The 25,513-nt window shown below is 33.7% G+C and overlaps 2 protein-coding genes across 7 annotated transcripts; one reads left to right on the plus strand and one right to left on the minus strand.

The window, feature by feature from the left end:
- Positions 1-496: 496 nt before the first annotated feature.
- LOC127856023 (uncharacterized) lies at positions 497-4,390 on the minus strand. 6 transcript variants are annotated; one of them, XM_052391996.1, is made up of 4 exons: positions 4,201-4,390; positions 3,989-4,054; positions 3,242-3,274; positions 497-2,538 (listed from the first exon to the last, which is right to left on the minus strand). In XM_052391996.1, exon 4 carries the CDS (start codon positions 2,511-2,513, stop codon positions 1,404-1,406), a length of 1,110 nt encoding a protein of 369 aa, XP_052247956.1. In that variant the 5' UTR covers positions 2,514-2,538; positions 3,242-3,274; positions 3,989-4,054; positions 4,201-4,390; the 3' UTR covers positions 497-1,403. The 6 variants fall into 6 exon arrangements, with proteins under 6 accessions (XP_052247956.1, XP_052247955.1, XP_052247961.1 ...); XM_052391995.1 differs by having other exon boundaries at positions 3,242-3,325; XM_052392001.1 differs by lacking the exon at positions 3,989-4,054.
- Positions 4,391-6,623: 2,233 nt separating this feature from the next.
- On the plus strand, positions 6,624-14,803 carry LOC127856024 (FMRFamide receptor-like). Its single transcript, XM_052392002.1, has 2 exons — positions 6,624-6,738; positions 13,606-14,803. Exon 2 carries the CDS (start codon positions 13,630-13,632, stop codon positions 14,731-14,733), a length of 1,104 nt encoding a protein of 367 aa, XP_052247962.1. The 5' UTR covers positions 6,624-6,738; positions 13,606-13,629; the 3' UTR covers positions 14,734-14,803.
- The last annotated feature ends 10,710 nt before the right edge of the window (positions 14,804-25,513 follow it).

Genomic DNA, 25,513 nt, shown 5'->3' on the forward strand with positions numbered 1-25,513 from the left:
GCTTTACTTTTTATTTCTCTGTCATTTAATGGCTTGTAATATAGCGTCAAAATTCAACTGTTACAGTTCTTGGCATATAATATTAACAAATAAAAATGTGGTTTAATGATTTGAGTGTCCACGTCGTCTTTTAAAAAGGGTACAGTCCACTAATAAATTAAGTGCAATGACACATGCTTATTAAATATATAAAATAGTAGCGAAAAGCGGAAAGGAATTTCATCTAAATTAAATATGTTTCTTATTCTTATTCAGATTTATCAATAAAACGTACTTTAACAATGATCGTTTCCGTTATTTTAATATTTTGCTTAAGATGTTATGCGACAAGTGTTTAAAGTTATGAAAGTTTTAAGTGTTTTTGATTCGTGAAAACCGCTCCTTTTATACCCATAGATGGGCAAAAACCCCAAACTGGACAAAGACCAAATAAAACCCACTTAAAACCCGTTTTTGTCCCACCCCAAAAAACGTCCAAATAATGACCAACAAAATAACCCATTTATGGAACGCGTTCCATGGATACCGGGAGGAAGCGGACAAAAACTGTCGCCATATTGGAAATCGATAAAAATCTATCAAAATTACTTAAATAATCAATTTTTGACATTAAAACCTACCGAATTCATAAAAGAGAACGATCTTTTCATCTTTCTCGAAAGTTACAATATTTCAGACGACACAAATACAGTAGAACTTAACCTACGGCCCAGCATTCAAGACAAAATGGTGGAACACATGTTGACAACAATAAACTTTCTGACAATAAAATTGGATTTAAAAGGGTAAAATACAGTGCTTTACAATAAACACTGAGGAGTTATCTTTATAATTATTAGTTTTATGAAATACTTGAGCGAATAATATTAATAACACGGGAAGAATCTTCATCAAACAACAAGTGTTTAAACATGAAACGACAAAATCATTGGAAAACTTAACAGAATTCACTGTACATTTTGCCTAAATGATTGATTATACAATATGCTCGTGAGGTAAAAATTTGTGAGTTGTTGCTATCAACAAAATAGTGGAGATAAATTGGAAAATGTTTAGCTCAGGAAATAAAGTAAACAGGTAAGTATTATGAATGTTACATGTAAATGATATACATATTGTAAACTGTTGAACAACAACAATGTGCGGGGCACATCATTAAAATGGATATTTTAGAGCATGGTAAATGTTCAGTATTACTGTTTCCTCACAAATATCATAACTGCAACGAAAATTTGCGAATCTTTTTTTATTTTGTCAATTTACCACAACTTGAAAAGGCAACTTTATAAAAGAAAAGGAATCGAGCAATATTGGTATGAGCTTTCAAGTTTTTAAAATGATCACTCGTTCAAATTTACAAAATCACAATTTATCGATCATGTTAGTTTTGTGTTGTCCATTATTTAATTACAGCAGCAGCATTTCGACGTTGCTGAAGATGTATCTTCGCTTTGCAATTGAGATATTTGCGGTGAAGGCGGCTGGTGTTGTTCTTCTTCACTTTTAATTGTTGCCATGTTAACTTCTTTCTCAAGATTATCGCTGTGTTTAGCAGGTTGGGGATTTGATGTCCGAATATCGGAATCGTACATTTCAGAAGCGAGCAGGGTCTCTCTGCGGTAAATTACCTCCGTTTTGTCTGTTTTCCGTACGTCTTTATTTTCACCTTCATCTTTCATGTCAATTCCCTCTGTTTTCCTAGTTTTCCTCACATCTCTTTTTTCAACTTCATCTTTGATGTCAATTCCCTCTGTTTTCCTAGTTTTCTTCACATCTCTCTTTTCACCTTCATCTTTGATGTCAATTCCATCTGTTTTCTTAGTCTTCATCACATCTCTCTTTTCACTTTCATCGTTTGCAAATGCCTTGTTGTCTTCACCGCCAATCGGTTCGTATTCTTCCATCTCTGTCAAAACGAAGGTACCAAGAGAATCAAGGCCTTTAAATGTTTCTGTTAGTTTTTTGTTTGTTTCAAAGTCGGCTGTAACTGTGCCAAAAACTACGTATTTTTGTGTCAATTCTTTCTCCAAAATCTCTATCGATCTCCGAATTTTAGCAATATCTGAGTCTGCAGATTCCATGCGTTTAATATCCGCTTCTAAAGGTTTTAACTTTTCATCGATTTCTTTCACGAAAACTTGGTATTTCGATTCAATTGTAGCACCTTCATTGCTTATTGCCGTCAAAATATTGCCAGCTTTGTCCTTTATATCTTTAATAAGCGTTTCTTGTGCCTCTTCCACTTGTTTAACCAAATATTCTCGTTCCTTATTAACCTCTTTGATTCTGTAATTTAATGTTTCTTGTTTCTTCAAAGCATGGTGTTGCATTGTGAAAAACTTCAGCTTTGTTTGGTATTTTTCGTCTGCGATGTCAGTCATATCATATTTGATACAATCTTCTTTCTCTTCAACCTTTTCAAGCAGACATTTAATACACAGAAATGTCCCGTGTGTGAAACAAATTGAAGATGCCGATTTTGAATGAGCTTTACATAAAACAGTATACGCCATTGTTTAACGTGCCTTCAGTTCTTAACTGAAAAGATAATTGAATAATTACGATTTCAAACACGATGGTTGCGTATTGTTAATCGTCTATCTCGTTATTTTGATGTTTACGATAACAAATACCAAAAAGAGGATGCTTATTGCTTTCGAATCGACCATTTATCTAATAACTATCTTGTTCATCGTATATCCATATTACAATTGACCAGTCGCCAAATACGCGATCGCTCCGCCCACTAAGTTGTGTTTTCATAAAACGCTTATTCCTTTACTCCGACAGTCTTTGTTTGTCGGACCATGTGGCCGCAATAAACGAAATCTGATTGATTATTATGTGAGTTTGATTGACAGCTGGCGAGTGGTCAATTCGCTTCAACAGCTTATAGTTATCAGGAATTAATTTACCAAAACAAACTCAGTGGACAGACTAATGAAATAATAACAAACATTCAAAGCACAATTTTTCAACTTCGATGGAAATAAATAAGATATTTCTTAGTAAATAAATGCTTAATTCGAATTGCACTATATATAAAATAGCCTACTGTTAACTTTTATAATACTCCTGCTATTTACTTATATAAAAAGTAATCATAAAACTGACAACATTTAGGGTAGTTAATAACATGATCATATTCGAGTTTGAGTAAAATCAAGCTAAGCAATAGCATATGTATATATTTTTAATCTTGCACGGTCAAGACACAATTAAATACGTAAATAGGATATACCTTATCAAATAGGTGAAATTGTAGTCATCATATCTGTAATGCGGTATAAATATATATTTTCAGTATAAATTGCCAGTAGCGTACCTATACGAAAAGAAACATTATGGGACGTTCTCTGTGAAAATGGGGTTTAATGCATGTGCATAAAGTGTCGTCCCAGATAAGCCTGTGCAGTCCGCACAGGCTAATCGTGGTCGACACTTTCCGCTGTGATAATTTTCGTTTCAATAAAGTCTCTTAGCAAAAATCAAGTTTAGGCGGGAAGTGTCGCCCTTGATTAGCCTGTGCGGACTGCACAGGCTAATTCGGGACGACACTTTACGCTCATGCATTAAACCCCCTTTTCACGGAACACGGCACATATTTATTAAAAGGGAGTAATAATAAGCAAATGTTTCACAATAGAAAGCTTAATACTAGTATTCCTGGGTTTAATAAACAACATTTGAGTCGCGTTCTGAGAAAACTGCGCATAATGCATGTGCGTAAAGTGTCGTCCCAGATTAGCCTGTGCTGTCCGCACAGGCTAATCAGGGACGACACTTTCCGCCTAAACTGGATTTTCGTGTAGAAGAGACTACCTTAAAACGAAATAAAAACATAAAGCGGAAAATGTCGTCCCTGATAAGCATGTGCAGACTGCACAGGCTAATCTGGGAAGACTCTTTACGCATTGCATTATGCCCAGTTTTCTCATAACGCGACTCATACATACTTTAAATCGTATGTAAACAATTGTACGTGTACCTTTAAAAATGGCCACAGTACAAGTTTAAAGCAGCGAACAAGTGTCCCTTACTACCGGTATATCACCTACACAAAAAGAAACGATAACGTAGTTAAGTGTAAAAAGCATTAATTATTAACGTACCTCAATACAAATTTATTTTAAAGAAAACAAATACTTTTATTTTATCCTAAAATTAAAATTATTAGTATATAAAAAACATAACCATTACCATTCTAGAGAGAAACGTTGAAACTTTTCATGAATGGAGCACATTGCCACCAACTTTCTCGAATTAAAACTAAGTCAGTGGTCATTTCAAACATATATCCTTCTTATTCAGAGAATTAAAATAACAGAAAACAGTTTATCCATTTATGTCATTACTTTGAATTATATATAGATTTTTTTAGGAAGAAACAGATAAGAAATATAAATCGCCAATCGATATGCTGATATTAATGCACACCGTCTTCGATATTGAGCTGATTTATCGATTATCTTATCTAATTTCAATAAGAAAACTTGATATCTATTAAATATGTTGAATGCGAAACAAGAAAGAATGTTATTTTCAACGTCAATACAAATACAAACGAAATAACATACAATAATGCGTATATGCCCAAACTAGCTGGTCCTGTAATGTTTTAAAAACGTACGCGTTTATTATAATTGTTTTAACGAAATCATTTGTTCATTTATGAAACAAGTACTTAATCTAAGATAAATGATAAATTATACGAAATATCAAAGATTATCATATAAGCATAACACATTTATAATTTTATTAAAGGTATGTGCATGCATGTTAATTACGCATAAGTCTTTTAGTTGATGAACGATGTTATAGTACGAGTAGGACACAAGACGCCATACAGATCAAATGCAGTATTGATCATTTCTTTGATCGAATCATGTTTTTAACCCATTTATGCCTAGCGCCTAGAAAAATTGGCCTTGGCAAACAGCGTAGACCCAGATGCGGCGTCTCATCAGGGTCTGCGCTGTTTGCTTAAATGAATTTCTGTAAGATTTATTCTAAATATAAAAATAAATATTCTAGATATCCGTAAGTTTGGAAATAAATTGATCCAATTTAGAAGAATGGGAGAGTCCACTAGGCATAAATGGGTTAATGACATCGATACTACACTTATGACGAATTACCAGCGCAAAGTTTCATAAAATTTGCGATATCTTCTTCTTTGAATCGTTTTTGTATCAGAACAATCCTATCAGCGATAGTATCACTGCGTACATATTGTGTCGCGTTTTTTATTGTACTGGATATCCACATTCATGCAAATTCACCACACGCCCGCCTGCAGATATTTGGCTCGTAACAACTTCGCATGTCTTCCACACGTGTTACATTCAATCATTCAACAATCATAAACGGCAGTAGGGGACATATCACTAAATCTATGACAGGTTTTTACCGGCAGATGGCGTATAGGGCCAGCAGTTAGGCGGTGCCACCATGATGACACATGAATGAATATTGTTCAAAATATTGTGTTTAATATACCACGCCCTGTGGTCAACTTTGCATTTCCTTGTTGCGTAGGCTTAGGTCCAGGTATAAAATAAATGCATTAATGTATGCACGTAATGTAACCTATAAGCCTCTTTAAAAAGCTCTGTAGAGTTATATGTGTTTCTCATATTTGATCATACAATTAATTTAACTCTAGCGTCAGTAGCACGCAGAAAGTCCCACAACGTGAAAGTTGGCCAGTATCTTTAGCCCAATATCTATCTTCACAGTGTATGATTTTGCGACAAATGGCGCAATCTTAGGACAATCTTGTCTTTTAGACCGACGTCTAGCTTAGACATGAAAACACATGAAAGCATAATATACTTTATATAAAAAGGTATTCACATTATGATATTCGTTTAACTTCACTGAAAACACAATATACTTATCGCTCATATCTTTATTTGCGTGTTTTGCGTCATTTCTGAAATGGATAATATACTTATTTACAAGCATTCTATGCGATTTGCTTGCGATCACGTCTTTGGAAAACTTGTCGAAACTTAATACTTAAGTGCAGAATAAAATCAAACCTGCATGCATTATCGGAGAAATTGTTTATCCCCATCCCGCTATAACAAAATATCGCCGGTTCGTTCTGGATACCCCATGCACGTCTATCCGGAGACAAAAACTCGTCACAAACATAGAACATTTTCTGCATTGTTCCATTTTATATGAAATTGTACATGTGTAATTTCAACTATCCTACATTTTAAAACTACTCAAGTCATGGTCCCTTTTATGGTCCTTTTAGCTCGACTTTTTAATATAAAAACACGCATCAAAATCCATGCTATTTTTAAAACGATGCATGTTCACATACAGTACATAATTAAACTTTTTATCTAAGGCCACAACATATTTATAAAATTTTCTTTCGATTTACAGCACCTAAATTGAAAGACGAACACCCTGATCCCAGTATTGTCCCCCGCCACATTATAAGTTTGATATCCTGTGAGAAATATAATTTTTAATTTGTTACTTATTATATTTAGTCATTTGCCATCATGGTGGCACCGCTTAACTCCTGGTCTAGTAAGTCATCTGCCCAGTGAACATCTTTTATAGAGTTGACATTTGGCCTACTGCCGTTTATAATTGATGAATGTAAGCCGTGTGGTAGACATGCGAACTGGCGAAATATCTTCTGGCGGGTTCGTAGTTTACGCGTGTAGGTGAATATCATTTTTTTCTTACATGTGATAGAGCATTTATCGTCAAGTAAGTTGTCTTTTATCGGCATGTACGTTTGCTTGCTTAACAATTCTGCATACCTGAATGTACTGAAGCTAAACCAATGCTAACTCATGTAATCGTTCAAATGCTTAAACTTATTATATGAGTGAACATGTTTGTTGACTCATTTTTTTAAATCATATCTATTAAGCCATTGAGCGATAGTAAAGCTTTCAAATTGAATTATCTTTTTGTTGTCATTATTATCATCCAAGCAGGCAAGATATTTAAATAAATATGCAACAATATCCCTATATATAATGACTACACAGACGAAAGTAAATTATTCTTAAGTACCATACACAATCATGCATGTATGTTTTAATGTTCAATATTAATACATTTGATTTATATTGTAATGTTTATACTTGTTTATTCAAATTATGTGTATCGATATGCAGAAGATACTCTAAATGACATTATTATTCATTTTAATAAATGTGTCTTGTTCTGAGAAAGCTCGTCATAATGCATGTGCGTACAGTGTCGTCCCAGATTAGCCTGTGCAGTCCGCACAGGCTAATCAGGGACGACACTTTCCGCTTAAATGGTAATTTCCGTTTAAAGGAAGTCCCTTTTTACCGAAAATCTAGTTTAAGCGGAAAGTGTCGTCCTGATTAGCCTGTGCGGACTGCACAGGCTAATCTGGGACGACACTTTACGCACATGCATTATGACCAGCTTTCTCAAAATAAGACACAAATGTGTGTTTGCCCTGTAACAAAAGAACTGTATTTACATTGTAAATTGAATAACCAAGTCTGTAACTAGTACATAATGTCACGCAGCAGCAGTAGCATAAGGGACTCGGAACTGAAAGTCACAGTATTGTTATTGAGAGCATATTGTGATATGAAAAGTATCAACATAGCAATATTGTGTGTGCGCATAGGTTACGAAAGATATATCATTATACGACGCGAATATAGAGACACTCTAACGCAACAATTTATGCTACTAAATGGGCGTATATGCACTTATTGCATTTGACTGTATATTCTTGTATTACTTATTTACTTGATGAAGATTATATTTATAACAGTAATTATCAGCACGGTAATTATACAAAAATAACTATTGTGCAATCTCAGGCTCTTATTCAAAACATACTCAAACACTGAATCTTTTCCACATTCATATCAACGTTTTATATTTTTAAACGTTTACACACGGAATACACCTCTGTTTTAAACATCACATGCGACACGACCTACGCGATTAGCGCGCTAGGATGCTATATATATGTTTCACATTTATAAATTGATTTTGCTTTAGAAACAATCAACAATCATTTCCAGAATGATATACGGCACTATTTTGACGTTTATTTCTTTCGTAATTGATACATATTAACTAAATCGGCAAGTCGACACCATTGACATTAACTTTACCATGCGGACTCTTCAAGAGACAAATCAAATTCGCTAAATTGAGGAAATTTAACGCAAAGAAACGAAGCAGATCAAAGGTGTATTATTATGCAGTAACCTTAAGGTGATGACTGAACCGATAAATGACAAAATAATTAGTCATATGTGAGCAAAAATGGTGCATGATGCTATCCAAAAATGTGTAATTTAATTAGACTGTATCTGACCAAAATAAGCATTGTATATATATATATATATATATATATATAGGATAAATGAATTAGCATTCTTAAGAAAATGTCAGATTCATGTACCGGTAACCTTGCGTGCATCACTGCAGCAATTAATGACAGAACAGTTGGCGATTGGTTCTTGATGAACATGGCATGAATGCAGTACAAACACTGCGAGGCCATCGAGAGAAAAAATTAATCACGGTGGTGTTGTCCACAAAATGTATGTTATTAAGGTACATTTGTGTAATTGTAATTGTTCATGTTTACATTGGTTCTACTTTAACAATACTCTTAATAGCCTTACAAAAACATATTAATTAGCATGTTTTACCTTTGCAAAATTCTGAAAATGTCGTTTTATTGCGTTCAATCAATCCTAAAATGGACTCAAAAAATTAAGTATAGAATTCAGATGGTATGACTTGAAGACAACACAAAAACTCAAAAACAATATTTGATCAATTAACAGTATATTATATACAAACATTTGCCAAACCAAATAAGATGTTCTCGAGTTGGAATAATTACATATTAGGTCGGATAATCGGAAACAAACGTTTTGCAATTGTAAACAACAGCAACAAGAGACAGACAGACAGTTTATTCAGACTTATACATAAGTACATCGTCGTCATACACAACTATACACATTATTTTCTGTCACGTAAATAGGTATAACAACATTACATTACATAACATAACATAAATGGTCATTTAAGAATACAAATATAAATAAACACAATCAATTGCAAGAATACGTAAATTAACAACAAGGCGGTATTGACATTTTTTAAACATAACATAACATAACATAAATGGTCATTCAAGAATACAAATATAAATATACACAATCAATTGCAAGAATACGTAAATTAACAACAATAACACATCAACGATAACACATCAACAATAACACCACGTATTTCAACCACCACTGAGGGGTGTTACGTTAACATGTATTGGCAGATACATTTAGTGCCAGCACTTTGCGCCCATCCATTAACATAAGTATCGGTGTGCGCATGGGAGTGAAACTAATTCACTTTAAATTGATAGGATCGGTTATACTGGTAAACTTAAGTGTCATTTTCTGCTAAAGTAATGAACGTTCAATTACGCACTATAAATACGTGAATTGAGGTCAACTATCATATTTAATTGCATATTTATTTGCAACGATATTAATATGTGACATGTGGACATTTTTAAGGATATTTCAAATGTAGTGTGTTTTAAAATCAGGTAAGGTATTCACTATTCTTGTAATATTGAAATACAATACATGAAAATGCAGTCGCGACAATTAAAATACTGATTCTCAAATATTAAAGAATTTCAAAATAAATGTTTTGTTTTGTGTTTGCCTACCATTAAAAAGTGAAATAATAAATATATGTTCATCACAATCTACTATTATATTGACAGAATATATATTTTGAATAAACATTTATTCAAAATACTCCACAAATGATCGGAGGCTTACAAGTGAGACAAGAACATTTATTTGGAAAAAATACATAAAACTATAATAACCCTACGATATAAATGTTCATTGTTTTAATTGTTGATAATCAGAACCAATTAGATTGAACAGTTTAATCAAAAACACCATATTTTTTATAAAAATATAAAATAAAGGGTCTTTATGTAAATGACCTTTCGAAAAAAAAAACGCACTGAAATCTTTCGTTTTGAAAATTATACAAACAACCGTGCTACAATTGCGAATGGTAAAACACGACGACGACGTTACTTAATAAGCCACTTGTAAAAGACTCACAAGCTTTTGCCAGATAAAAGTTAAACAACACTTACACAACAGTTAAATACGTTTAAATGAAAAGAACCCAACCGTTGCGATGTACTTATCAATTGCATTAAATGAAGAATCAAACCCAACTATCTTGATAATTGAAACCGATATAATTATGCAAATATGTTAATTTATAGATCTTTGGTTGATGTATTTGATGTTGCTAATTTCCTTCACTGATGCTGGCAACAACATGACATGGGTCCTTATCATTGTTGCCTAAAACCCCTCTTTGAAACCTCGCAGAAAAAGTATAAAACATTATAGTTACACATATTTTCCGAACGACATACTTAAACCTAACAAAAGTAAGAAAATGAAAAAAATGTACATCATAATGTTAACAGTGTTGCACAACATTAAATGACCATCCTGCGGCTGGAGGTTTTCTGTCATCATGTACTCACTAATTAATTACCTTAATTAACTACAAGTTTATTTTTATCTGATTTTGTTCTTTGAAGTGGCCAGTCGATAGATAAAGTAATCTACCGATGTTTAGCATAAACAAAGCGAATGCTACAGCAAAGAGCTATAAATAAAACACAGTTTCACTTAACAATTTTCGTCTCCTTTTATTATCAGCAAATAGATATCAATTAAACCAAGGTTTTTACATATATTACCTTGCAAAATAATGCAAGTACTTTTTGTGTAAAATCTTTTTCAACTCACAGATAATATGCAGTTAGACACACTATGATTCCTTAATCAAAATCGGAAACGATGAGAGAGTTCCAATAAATATACGTCTATTAAACAGAGCAATCGAATAGCTAAAGTAGTAATTTAAGCATGTTCAACCACACAGATATGATATACTAAGGTAGGACGGATGCAGGGCAAACATAATGCTGCGTGATTGTTAATCGCAGCACATAACGCAATCATGAATTGCCTCGCAAGATGATTGTTAATCGCAGCACATAACGCAATCATGAATTGCCTCGCAAGATGATTGTTAATCGCAGCACATAACGCAATCAGGAATTGCCTCGCAAGATGATTGTTAATCGCAGCACATAACGCAATCAGGAATTGCCTCGCAAGATGATTGTTAATCGCAGCACATAACGCAATCAGGAATTGCCTCGCAAGATGATTGTTAATCGCAGCACATAACGCAATCATGAATTGCCTCGCAAGATGATTGTTAATCGCAGCACATAACGCAATCATGAATTGCCTCGCAAGATGATTGTTAATCGCAGCACATAACGCAATCATGAATTGCCTCGCAAGATGATTGTTAATCGCAGCACATAACGCAATCATGAATTGCCTCGCAAGATGATTGTTAATCGCAGCACATAACGCAAACATGAATGGCCTCGCAAGGCAATTCTGGCTTGAATCTAACAACAAATATTATCGCCAAAAAATCTATACAGTTGAAACATGCTTCAAATATGCGTCACTCACCAAGGACAGTATTACCTAAATTTACATAGCACGTATATTCGTCTCCAGGGCAATTGGCCATTTACCAGCTGTCAATCATATGATAAGACAAGACAAGACAGTTTATTAAAATTTGTTCACATCACATCATCTTAAGTACTAGTAATTAAAATCCTACATGCAATTTTTCACATATTATAACATATATCTTAAAGTGATATTATGGGCATTTATCACTGTTGAATTGAGCTGAAAAGAATAAACAGGTCAAAAGAATTAGTTAAAATGTGGTAACTGAGCAATTATCTACGTTACCAGTTGTTTATAAAAAATATATATTATTTTCGATAATTTACATGTCCTCTAAGCCGAAATGATCCGTAAAACAAAATTATGTCTTTGTGCCGTATGAATGAATCGGCATGAAAACTACATTGAGACTCACATTGTACATCAAATCATTTCTGTCGTCAGTTGTCAAAACGAAAGTACGGTTGATATTCAAATGGATTATTTTTGTCTTTCCGGGATATTGTTATAGTATGCTGATGCTGCATTAACAAATATAAGTGTATATGAAGTGAAAACATCCCCCCCCCCTAAAAAAATCAACGGTTGCGATATACACCTATATATTGTTAGATGCCCATAATATCACTTAATGATAATATGTCGTATCAATATTAGGATTCGATAAGACCGCTGTCAACCAATCAGATTTCGATTTTTGACACATCCATTTAGTCCGACTTTGTTAAGTAAAATTAGTATAATATATTCGAAAACACTTTATTTGATGGGAAGATGCCACAGACTAAAACTATTTTATGCTGAAAAAGTCAAATTAACTAGTTGCTTTAGCAACAGCCATATTTCAATTTAATGTTCTGTGCATAGTTCCTCTTTACCGTTCGAACATATTACCATCACGCAATTCTATTCATGCGTAATTAATATTGTAAATTTACTATACATGCAAGATGATGTTCAAATTTAAGTATTACCATTGAAATTGTTCGTGTTGGTGAAATTAAATTAAAGTAACATCACAATAAATATATATTACATTATGTCAGCCCTGTAATAGCGGGATTCACATTTTTAGATAAAATGTATGTGAATTTCGGGAATTAATATATTTTCTGATTATTTGTTGTTCGATAAACCGTCTTTTTAAATTCTATATATTATCTCAAAATTTGCGTCGTCTACTACCGTTTGTCTGGCTTTTCTAATCTCTCGTTCACGTAAAATGGTGGTCGGAGCAATTAGCCGAGTTGTCAATTAATATTTCAAACTGACAGAAATTATTTTCCAACACATCGTATGTTAATGTTTTGCTCCATAACTAAATATTACTCAATAACTCGATTTTACAAAACAAAATGACGCGATATTGACGTAAATCAAATATCGACCGACTAGAATTTTATTACTTCAAACTGCTCGTACATATGTGTCATTCAACATATAATGGATACTTACAACTTTGAACAAAAATGAATTGCCCCAAACAACACTGTTCATTTCAAACTGTCCATATGCAAGACAATTATTATTTCAAATTACGAACTAGAGTTTTCTCATTATCATGACTGATACGTCCACGCCGTTTTGACGACTGTGTTCTAGAGCAAATAACCCACGAATATGTGGATTGGTTTAAAAAAAGAGTCTTACACATTCACACTTTATGGTGACGACATATTTGAAGTCAAAATTCAATTGCTGGAGGAATGCGAAAGTATTTCGCGTCAACAAACTAATGCCGTAATGGCATTTTTGTTTGCCGCCTGATAGACCAAAAACGTCAAACCGAGTTACGCTATTATAAATGTACATCGACCTTCAAATGTGCATCCGATCTATGTTACAATTCCTACTTAAAACAGGCAGCAACTTGGCATCGGATCAAACGGAATTACATGCATATCTTAACACTGATAGCAAAATTGTTCCCATAAAACATTATACAGTTTTAATTATTGTAATTTTAAAACTGGCATTATCTCACCCATGTTTTATATTTCAGGGGAGAGTGCTTTAAACCAACACCATGGACGGTTTGGAGGTAGATAATATCGCTAGCGTCACCAATCTGAACAACACAGACATTAACGCTCCTGTACAAGAAAATTCGGATGCGTCTCTTTTTGCTTATCTATTTGCTGGCAAGCTGATCTGCAGTTTAGGTTCAGCCTTAAATATCATAAACATTTTAGTCCTTGCTCAGAAGGAGCTGAGTGAATCACCTTACGTGTATCTGTTGGCATTAGCCGTTTCAGACTTGACATTTCTGCTGCTGTCTTTGGTACACTTGATATCGTATTCCATTTCCAGAAGCTATTACATCGCTTTCTTCAACGCGTACATTTTCTTCGTCATTGGCAACATATGCTTTAACGCAAGCGTCTGGCTCATCGTCTTCATCACAATCGAGCGACTGACCTTCGTAGTTCGACCGCTACAACCCAAACCATCACGCAAGAAAGCTTTGATATCGATTTCCGTCATCGTAGCCTTAGCAACGCTCATTAACATACCTCGTGTTTTTTGTTTCCAGATACAAGAACAAGACAACATATACTACCCTAACGGAACGGATTTCAGGGAAAGCAATACATTTTTATACCTTAGCTGGTTTCATTCGGTCATTATCAACTTTATCCCCAACATTACTCTAATTCTAACAAACTCGGTGCTAATTTGGACGCTTAAACAGGCTGAACATGACCGACTTGTGCTTAGGAGCAATCAAGCCCAGGCGGCCAGTCGTGACCAAAGAAGGCTTACTAGAATGTTGGTGGTGATCGTTATCGTATTCTTCTTTTGCACCATCCCTTCGGCGTTCTCGGACGATCCCATTTCGCACGCCCTCTTCGGAAAGGGAAAGACGTGGACGGAATTCGTGAACTCCCAGGGGAACGTGACGTTGATATACGTGTCCAATTTGCTTCTCTACACGAACTCGGCGATGAATTTCGTCCTCTACTGCGCGTTTAATCGGAAATTCAGGGATGCCACGAAAGCATTGTTTTGGACGATCACGAAAAATGTACGCCGTTCCGTTCGAAATCAAACTCGAAATTCGACCTCTGAAGTTTACAGTTCGGGGGAAAGAAGTCCACAAGTTTCAAACCGTATTAATACCAAACTGTAACATAACGATTCTAATGAGTTAACATATTGTCAAAATTAAGTTCAAAATAAAAAGGCATTTTATGATACAATATTATTTATCCAGTATTACATTTTGCTGTTCTTGGTTTTGGTTTAAATTTTCAATATACAAACGTTTATTATTTCAGCAAGTATTGAATTTCTTTTTTAAATGCGCTCTGATTTAGGATACGTTTTGAAATGTGTTTTTTACCCAAATCCGATATCAGATCACTATCGATATTTAAATACATATGGCAAAGATAAATATTGACACGAATGAAATAGTATGTATATAATCCTTTCTAAATGTTCTATATAGTTTTATTCTGTGTAAATTAAACCTTAAAGTTGCGTTAATGCGCTTTTTATAATGATATATATATATATTAGTTTGCCAATGTCAATGTCATGTTACATACTCGCTGAAATAAGCATAGCATCGTTTGCATCATTTTTACATACTGTAATTGTCTTATTTACGTTTACAATAAACTCCTCTCGGAGGTACGATGAAATGTTTATAATAGATTTCACAAAATAATCCACCTCGTCGATCATTTAACATCATTATGAGTTGGTTCATAATGTTCAATAAATTTGTCGGTGCTCATGCAAGTCTCTCTGGCTTGCCCATATACCCGATGTATACGTTGACGAAACAACGTTGACCTAATCTAGGTCTGAATGCCGTGTATAAATTTCACAGCATTAGATGTGTGTGGTCTTGATGGAGAAATAATTTGATACAATACATTTGGCCGAGTAAATGTCTAACCTTCGCATCGTAGTGCCTAACCACGTTGTACTCATGTTGGTGGCATTTAACTGTTTCAAAGCGTATCTTTTCTTCGGGCTTCGAACGACGAACACCAATTAGGCTCGCACGACTGCTACCATTTTCTAGTACAGGTTATACAACTCCGACGATGGTTTATATTACACATCATCATCACATCATCATCATCATCATCATCATCATCATCATCATCATCATCATCATCATCATCATCATCATCATCATCATCATCATCATCATCATCATCATCATCATCATCATCATCATCGTCGTCATCATCATCATCATCATCATCATCATCATCATCATCATCATCATCATCATCATCGTCATCATCATCATCATCGTCGTCGTCGTCGTCGTCGTCGTCGTCTTCGGCATCATCAACATTAACATAAATACCATTTATATATATATATATATATTTACTAATAAACCTCCCAAAAGTTTGAATCCAGCGAGTCAGTTGAACATAATAAGTAAAGGACAGGGCGGAGAATCAGTTTCCAACATAACAGTAGGTGATTTTTTTTTAAATAAAAGGACGAATTACGTTAGGTATAAGTTACATTTGTATGTTTTTGTGTTCCAAAGACCTCCTTAGTAAATTGAATGTTCTAAAAAGCATGCACAGTAAAGTTTCTAAATCTAATCGTTTAGTAAGAATATCCATTTAAATGTATATTAACGGATTTATTACCACTCAAATATCAATTTCAGCTTTTTATTTCGATAAACGATTAAAGTAGTAAAAATTAAACTGACGCACAACATGTTTAACTAGTATGATTTTTGTGAAAGGCGGTTATGTATAAACCTGTTTAAAAGAAAGAGGCAGGTATAAGTAGAAGCGCTGAAGGACCATATATTGCTATATTTAAAAACGTTTCTATTTCATGGCACTTCCGTCTTTGTTAATAGTTGACACACTTGAACAAAGTCTGGCATATATTGATAGACCATTTTAGCCAGTGACATGTATGCTTGACTTTCAATATAGAACATTGTCGTCGTTTTCGTGACGGCCTACGTTAACTTCAGGTCATTGTGCTATATATACCATGCCACCACATTCGTTATCAATCAGGAAGATTTTTTTTTAAGTAACGCTTTACTAAAACGGTAATAAGAATGTGCAAACAGACCAGTGAAGCTACCGCATAGTCACGGTATCTTCAGGTCACAATATACTAAATATTTTCCCTATATAATACAATGTAAAAAAGACACTTTTAAGCGAAAATAAATTCAACAATTTGCACAAAGAGACCCCAAAACAATATATTTTTTAAAGGGCTTTCTTAGCAAAATCGATGTAAGCAATACAACAAATATGCCATGTACAAATCCTGCGAGAACTCGACACTAATTTTAATCGATTGTTTTGCACCTTTTTTTTTCGGCCGTTTTCTAGTGGGGTGTTATCTTTTTCTGTGCAGTTATTTTGCTTTAGTCTCTTACTTGATCATATTTAAGGGCTTTAGTGGTGAACACCTTTGCGTACACTATCAATATCTCCAAAAGATAAAACCAGAACAACATTCTAAATTGTAAAACATGCCTTCGAGTAAAATAGGATTATTGAGGTTCTCCATTCGATTATTAACCCTTTGCATGCTGGGAAATGTGTCGTCTGCTAAAATTAGCATTTTCTTCGATTTTTTTTCAAAGAATATTATCAGAATCGCAAACAGTTTGGATCCTGATGAGACGCCACGTTCTGTGGCGTCTCATCTGGATCAAAACTGTTTGCAAAAGCCTTCAAAATTCGGTTCCCGCACTGAAAGGGTTAAGTATAATGTTACCTTCAGTTTTCGCGAACAAGTTCTATATTTTATAAAAAAGAAACAGATAATTACGTCCTTGTTATCATTTTAAGATGGCAATATGAGAAATTATTATAAGCTGACGTAACATACCACAATTACGAGATATATAAAGACGACTTATCATTTATCTTTATCTACCCATATGGAAACATGTGCGTTCACCAATACATATAAATAGCAAAAAGCCACAAATTACTTCCTTGTCCAATGCATGAAAGAAGTCATTTTCTGTATGTACAGAGTGTTTACTTATTATTATGTTTTGTTGTTATAAATCTAGTTAAACTGAATGCCAACCCTTACAATTAATTAATACAAAATAAGCGATCAATTATTCGACCGAACAAAAAAACTTATTAAATTGAGTATTTTTCATCAGGAAGGGAACATAAGGGTTTATGGTTTTAATTAATCTGATACAATTTTATAGTATGTGTATTATAACTATTTGTAAACGTATTTGCCAAATAATTAAATGATAGACAAAGTTTGGCTTCAAAATAATGGAGCGAAATCAAAATGAAAATAAACATTTTTATTTCAATTCCAATGTGCATGTAATCAAAACCCAGAATGTAAAATGCATAGCGTACATATTTGTGCCATATTTCTACTGGACGCATAAGCCTTATTTTAATGCTGCTGTATGTCGAGTGATTTTTTAACGACCAATGAAGAGACTATACAGCTTCAGATAATTGAACAGAAGAAAACAAACCTGCTTAGAGAGAAAAAAGAATGCGGATCAAAATGGACATGCCGGTAGTCCGACGAACATTTACAAATACTAATAAACTATCTAGGCGGTAATGCAATTTATTGAACAATATTATTTAGATCGTATTTCTTAAACAAGAGCGTCTTTCATATATTACATACATTATAAATAACAGATTTGTCACATGAAATTACTAACTTTTGGAATATATATACATACATCGTAATCGTCTTAAAAATGTGGCCTGAATTCTCGCTTGAACTATAGTTTAGTTATGTTTTTGTTATTCCCTATGAATGTCTGTCTTGAGATATCATTTGTTCTAACAAAGAGTTCACATTCACGTTTCTAAACTTATATTTCAAACGCATTCTTCACTTATTTTGCTATCAGTGCGCGGTACACGTGAACGGTTGTAATGGGTACCGACAAGGAAAGAAACTTCTACAAAGGCTGTAACACACCATGCACGAATTAGATCCCCTGTCATGATTAAAAGCCTTTGCAACGTAATTCTTTCCATTAGAAGCCTAACTACGGATGCAAATAAATTTTGAAATAATATCTTGAAAATGTCAATACATCGGAATAAAACGTAACGGCTTATGCTAGCAGATACTAATTTTTCGCGAAAAATTGTGATATCAAAATAAAAACACTGTCCTTGAACAATAAAATTATTCAAATCAACTCTGAATAATTATCGATACGCGTCCTTCTTTGCAACCACTCAAATCGAACTTGTGCCGAAAACTCAATTCAAAACTTCCCTTATACAATAGACTTAACAGCTAAATAATCATTAAATTATTTGCCTATAAATGTATACATAGCGCCATATTGATACGATATTTCCACAAAATACAGTTGTATGTATGAATACAATGGAAAAAACGTGCTAAAAGTAATCACTAAGAAGACGGACGGACGGACAGAAAGACAGACATAATTACATATTGCAGCTGTCGCAATTCAAAGAGTTTTCAATCTAGTGCATAAAACGCCTTCTAACAAACACCTATTCGTTTACATGTATATAAAAGAAACAGTTTCATTAAATGTGGTATCGAGAATGAAACTTGCCAAAAATAAAAAGTTCGAAAATATTATTACTGCAGTTTATGCATAATTTTCGATTATGCTCACTTACAGCTTTGTTACGAAGGGGAAAAGATATGAATTGATTGTTCCCAAAATTTTACAATCCAGCGTTATATGTGCGTAGAAGGCTTACGAAAATATTGTATTATGGTAAACGTACTATGCCCTCCCTCAATCGTTCTTATCATTTGAAAGCATTCGATATTATTTGTTGTAATACTGTACCGTAGTAAACAAGATGATATCAGAAATATTACACTTCCTTTCAACTCTTAAATCTGATTTTATTTTAGATCTATTGTAACACAAATGAAGTTGTGTTGCGTATACGAACATTCATAAAAGTGAAAAAATAGCGTTAGTTATTAATAATAAGCTTTTGTATCTATACGTTAAATATCTTCTCCCATTTGTTTAAAAGTTTGAGATTTTGTTTGATATTCCTTGAATACTTCATGGGGAGTAATCGATATGTACTCAAAAAATGAATAGGCTACATTCCGAAAGGATTAAGAAAAATATGTCTCTGTATCATGCATTTTCTCTAATAGCAATCTATCTCAACATTTAATTTAATTTGAAACAAGTCTATGTTAAAAGAATAATGTTCCTGACAAGAAAACGCAATACAACAAAAATATTTAAAAACAAGATTTGCGGTCCTCCAATACTTATTGTTTAATGCCCAAAAATAAGAATAATATATCTAGATTGACCGAAAATTACCTGTTTGCGCCGCCGATTGACGTCCGCATAGCCCACCATTATAACCAGGATTTTTAGCATTTATAAAACACCAGGTTAACAAATAAAAGTCAATATTTCAATATTGTTCACTTTCCGCTTAATAACATCTGTGTATACTTTGCAGAATTCTTGAACTACTTAACATGAAGGAAGACTTTTTCTTTAACGTTATTTTGGTTATTTTTGATATCCATATAATGCATGGATATATCCACACAATGAAGTACTTAACTACATACTAAATAATAATGACAACACGTACAACAGCATCTAGGATGGCACACAAACATCAAGAGGTTTAAACTAACCCGAAGCCATTGCTGAGTATCAGGGCAGATGCTGTTTCAGATTTGATAAGATATTAAGGAATACTTCAATGCACCTGGATGTTAAGTAGTTATTTTGATTTGTTATAGGAATGTGAATACAGATTGGATAAATACTTAAGTACACCATGGCGTTTCACATTTATTCCATAAAGGGCGAAAAGTGTCGTTAGTTTTAGTTCATTCTTGTTAAAAACTCATATTCATTTAATCTAACTGGATTTTATTGTAACAAAAATGTGACAATTTTATGCAAACATAAAGTCGTTCCAATAAAACATTCAATAGTATCTGCATATTGAGATGTAGTATAATTCATTACATTGTTAATACGAAGGACTCAATAATTGTCACTTATTTTCATTGTCATTGACGATCTGTATGACAAACTCGGACAAATTTACTAAAATTGCTAAAAGTGTCTTTACACTATTTACAAATTTGCGTTAAGTATCGCATACACTGATGCCCTATCGACATGTCTAAAAAATCTACCGGTTAATTCAAGATGACTTGCTTTTACACAAAATCATCTTTATAGGGACTCAATACTTGTAAACCTGCGAACACTGGCAAAATGCTACCAAATGTGCTGCTGTTACAATTTCATTCTCTCCGATCACGTGTTTAATCATCCATGAACTTTTGAGAACATTCACCAATCTGTTAAAGAGGAATTGTCACCACAGTTTTATTTTTATAAATAGTATACATTGGCAAAAATAACAAATGGTCGTAATTATTACAGAAATATTGCAGCCAAAAGTGTTTCCTTTTCGTTCAAATTATGATAATTCAGCTCTAAACTATAAGTACAAGAAGTCATAAAAAATGAGTACACAGTACTTGTTGACCTATACTTCATATCAAAAACAGACATATAACCATAATTTAACCAAAAATGCTCGATACAAGAATTCCATCCATGCTGATTTCTTTCGACTCATTACGGTCATTCAGCAGTGAAACTTTAAGCGAGGTCCACGTAGCACTGAAAGGGTTGAGGCACGAGTTTTGGATAACAATAATTATATTATTATAGCGAAGACAAATACAACGAGGCATACAGCTGCAAAAACCATTTGAAGCAAAAAAGAAACACATAACCTACAAATAATGGACATTCACAGGTGAAAGTTTGTTTTTTTTGGAAATCTGCAAAGAATCTCAAGAACATTTGAGTGCATATAGTGTTTAGGTGCTATATATTACCTTGCAAAGCATGACAAAGTGTCTAGTATTGTTTAAAAACTGATCACAGTGAAAAATACAATCTTGATGATCACATACACGTGAAGTTGTGAATCATTTAGAGAAGTCAGTTCAGCAGTTTAAGACGAGTTATTGTTGAGACTATATATTCTATAGTAAGAACCTGTATATCGACATCGTATTCTTATCTTTTTCCGTTATTAGAAAATCGCCATAAGGTAACACGTTTATGTGTTCAAAAGTTCCATCATTTTGTCTAAGCAATTTCCTGTTATATGTTCCGTCTGGATAGAGCTGGTGAATGGACGGAGGAACTGTGTCGCAAACATAAATATAACCATGGCGATCACAGGCAGTACACACAGGCTTACATATTTTTTTGCATTTGCGATTAAAGGTTGTATCGATATTGCCGTTGCTTGTCATTTTAATTATTTCTCCATTGGATTCCCTAACACCAAAACATGTGATGAATATGTTTCCAGCATTGTCCAAAGATATTGAACATGGGCTTTTGAACGCTTTCTTTAGACATTGAGTTTGCTTGGGTTCATTTTTTAAACTCATTTTTACGATGTTGACGTCATTTCTAGATGCGAAGACGAGGTTACCATTGGCGAAGCAAACGCCCTTGCAGTTTGATGTCATCTCAACCTGTACTTCAGAATTGCCAAAATACCATTAGTTACCCGAATATACTGAATGCAAGTTCTGTTAGGAAATGTAACTGCGATACCATAGCGGGGTATATGAGCTATGTGATGTGGAGATGAGGCAAACCCGAGGTCACTCTTTTGTTTATAATCTTGAAACAAAAGAAGCTTCTTATTGGCTGTACCACACAGCACAATGACTCCATCATCGAAGAAGGGGCTGGACGTAATGTTCATTGGTAATTTATCACTTTCAAGGCTTACTCTTTGTAACAATTTCAACGGAAAATCGTCAGCTATTACCACAGCCGATTTCGCAAACTTTGGTGTTTGAATATTACCTACAGACGCTGGTGACTCACGAAAATCCGTTCTACTTGAACCACTCCGATTCTGTGGTGATTTTGATTGCATTGGACTACGTTCAGGCGTCAGCAAAGTTGAAGAACGTCTGGTATTAACTGTACTTTTTGTTGAGTTCTTGTTATCTTTTGACGCTATTACAGCAGTTGTAGCCGATAAATCATCATTTAAAGACATTCCTTGTGTTCGATTATCTGCAGTATAAGGTAATTGATCTTTCTTTGTTATCAGTAGACCTCCAAGCTGAATACTTTTCAAAGATGACGCTTTATGTTTTTTGTGACCTATAATGTCGCCTAGTGTGAGGGATTCATTTATAAGCAATGTCGCTGTTATAACTTCACAAAACGTCTTGGATTCGTTTTCACGCTCGAGGTTCCTTTCAAAAAGAACACTTTGGGCAAACCCCGAACGCATATGTCCAACATTCCACGTTTTACACCTTTACATGTACTTGAAGTTATGGTTAAAATCTTTGCCGATGTAAAATGTAAAACTTTCATGATTTCATGTTTCTACTATAATCAACGCTGTGAAGATTAGACAGGTTGTATATAGTATCTAATTTTCCAGCGTAACGTTTATTATTAACTTTGTATCTGTAACTTGGGGTATGAATCGCAATCTTCAATTTAGGCCTGTACAATTTTATATCACCATTGCAACACAGATAGCAATCGCATCCCCTTCGTGGTGATCCAAAGTTTAAAATTCAAAAAGGTGTCATCAAAATACATCGTTAAATGTACATCTGTTTGGTAAACAATTATACCTTATTTTGCAGTAACTAAACCGAGGGTTTAACTGAAATGATTCACACGAACTACAATTTCCAGCTTTCTGCAGCTGTGAACAAAATGTTTGAAAACTGCTATTCATAAAATCTGATTTACCGCGAAAATGCCGAATATCAATATTATTAAATATTTATCTTTGAATCTAGATGTTTGGTAATGTTGTTTGCGTTGAAGGCAAAATCCTTGTAATCCAATGACGGCTTGTTGAGATTGCATTTTTAGGTTGACAACGTATTTTTATTTTTGTCTGACGTAAATAGCGAGTGATCAAAGGATCGGTTGACGTATCATCCTGGAGACAATAACAGATGTCAACAAGAACGGCAGTCAATTTTAGGCTAGAACGCATTCCAATGACTAAAATACTACGTTATTTGTATTTAGCGTGACGATCAGAAATGAAGGTATCTCTATGGTAATCGTGGTTGATGTGAAATGGACTAACCATCGCAGCGTAAGATTATCCCTAGACAAACCTGCAATTCTAAGGAATTGTTAAAGGAACTATATCCTACAATTACAAATTAATATGTATATTAACGTTAAATTTGTGATGATATGGGGTGAATAAAACTGCATTATGAAAAAAAAGAGAATACCTCGCAGTGTAATTATTCTATCACGATTGCAATGATAAACTGTGTCCAAATGCGACTTTGAAATCCCAACTACAGTGCATGGTTTGACGATGTGTGCGTTCCTTGTTCACGAGAAACGTTCTATAAAGTTGCTGGTTAAAACGGAATTAAGTTGTAGGATATGATATTGCTCATGGAGTTGTGTAGGTGTTTTTAACTTCAATATTTATTAATAACGGTCTCAGAACATCAAGGCAAAACGGACACCAGGGTAAACGATTTAAAAAATAATTTAATTGGACAATCATAATTTATTATGTCAAGATAGCAGGAGTAGAGAACAAAAACATATTATGCTGTATTGAACTGGAACAAACTACGAGTATTACGATGATTTGTAATTTTGATTCGACCTTAAGTATAACACACATTTGAAGCAAGGCTGAAACTCAATGGCGATTTAAGTCCAAAGAAAAAAATAAATAAAATAATATACATCGTAATGCAATATTGACTCCGAATAACGCGACACCATTTTTGTGTTAGAGAAACATTACAATAATATAACGCAACAATTATTAACAGGGAAGAATGGCGTGAGATATATATTTCACACAAACTTAAAATAAACAGAAGACACCATGTAGTGATAATTAAACGGCGTACATACAAGATTTGCTTGCATAGCCCATGGTGGTGATCAACATTTTATTAATTTATATGTTGTTGTTTTTAACAAAAGAAACTAAAGCCGTTTGTTTAATGATTGTGTATTTTGCTTTATTGGACAATGGTATTGGTCTGAAATAAAATGTTGCACTGCTGGTATAGAGTGCATATGTTAAACTGCAATAAACATCGTTGCAAAATCTGAAATTGTGTTTGTAAAATTGTAAAAGAATTCGTAACAAGACTTTGTTTTATTTTGGTTTACCTATCTTATATCCCAATTTTATACAGATCAACAAATATTTATATTAGTTGAAAGGTATTTAATGTTTGTGTTAATGCACATAGATTGGTAGAAACACAGAAATATGTGATACAACGCTTTCAACAATACGTACAATTGTTTACCAGGGAATGAAGTCTTGAATTAATGGTATGATGCATGTATTTGAGTTACAGTACAGGCCGACGTTCAAAAAGTTTTAAAGGCGTTCCAAGAGCCACACTTAATATAAATCACAATACATTAACATGTTTACATTATCGTTGACTTATTTTTGAAAAAGTTATTATTTTAAATGAAGTTTTAAGTTTTTGTTAAATGTTGTTTACAATTAATGATGGCATTATCGTTGTTTGTCTCAGATTCTGACGTTATTTGCTGTAATATTATTTGCAACTATCAAATGTTTCAAATGATAGTGAATTTTTTTTTTAAGCATTTACCAATAGAAAATACTTTTTGATACAAAATTGTGAGAATGAATGCTCTCAGTGGTAATTCCTCACTCGATAAATGTCTGGGTTGTTTATCAATTCTTGACCAGGTGTTATAGAGCACTCTTGATAAAGCATAGGTAAATGTATTTCCGTGTAAGTGACAACGTTCTGCGGTTCAATCAACGGCTTAATCAGATACAAAATATATAAAGAACTCGCTTAATGTGTGCGCTAAGTCCATAATAAACGGGTGACATGGACAGTTATTG

The sequence above is a fragment of the Dreissena polymorpha genome, chromosome 13, assembly GCF_020536995.1.
Source record: "Dreissena polymorpha isolate Duluth1 chromosome 13, UMN_Dpol_1.0, whole genome shotgun sequence".
In the NCBI taxonomy this organism is placed as follows: Eukaryota; Metazoa; Mollusca; class Bivalvia; order Myida; family Dreissenidae; genus Dreissena; species Dreissena polymorpha.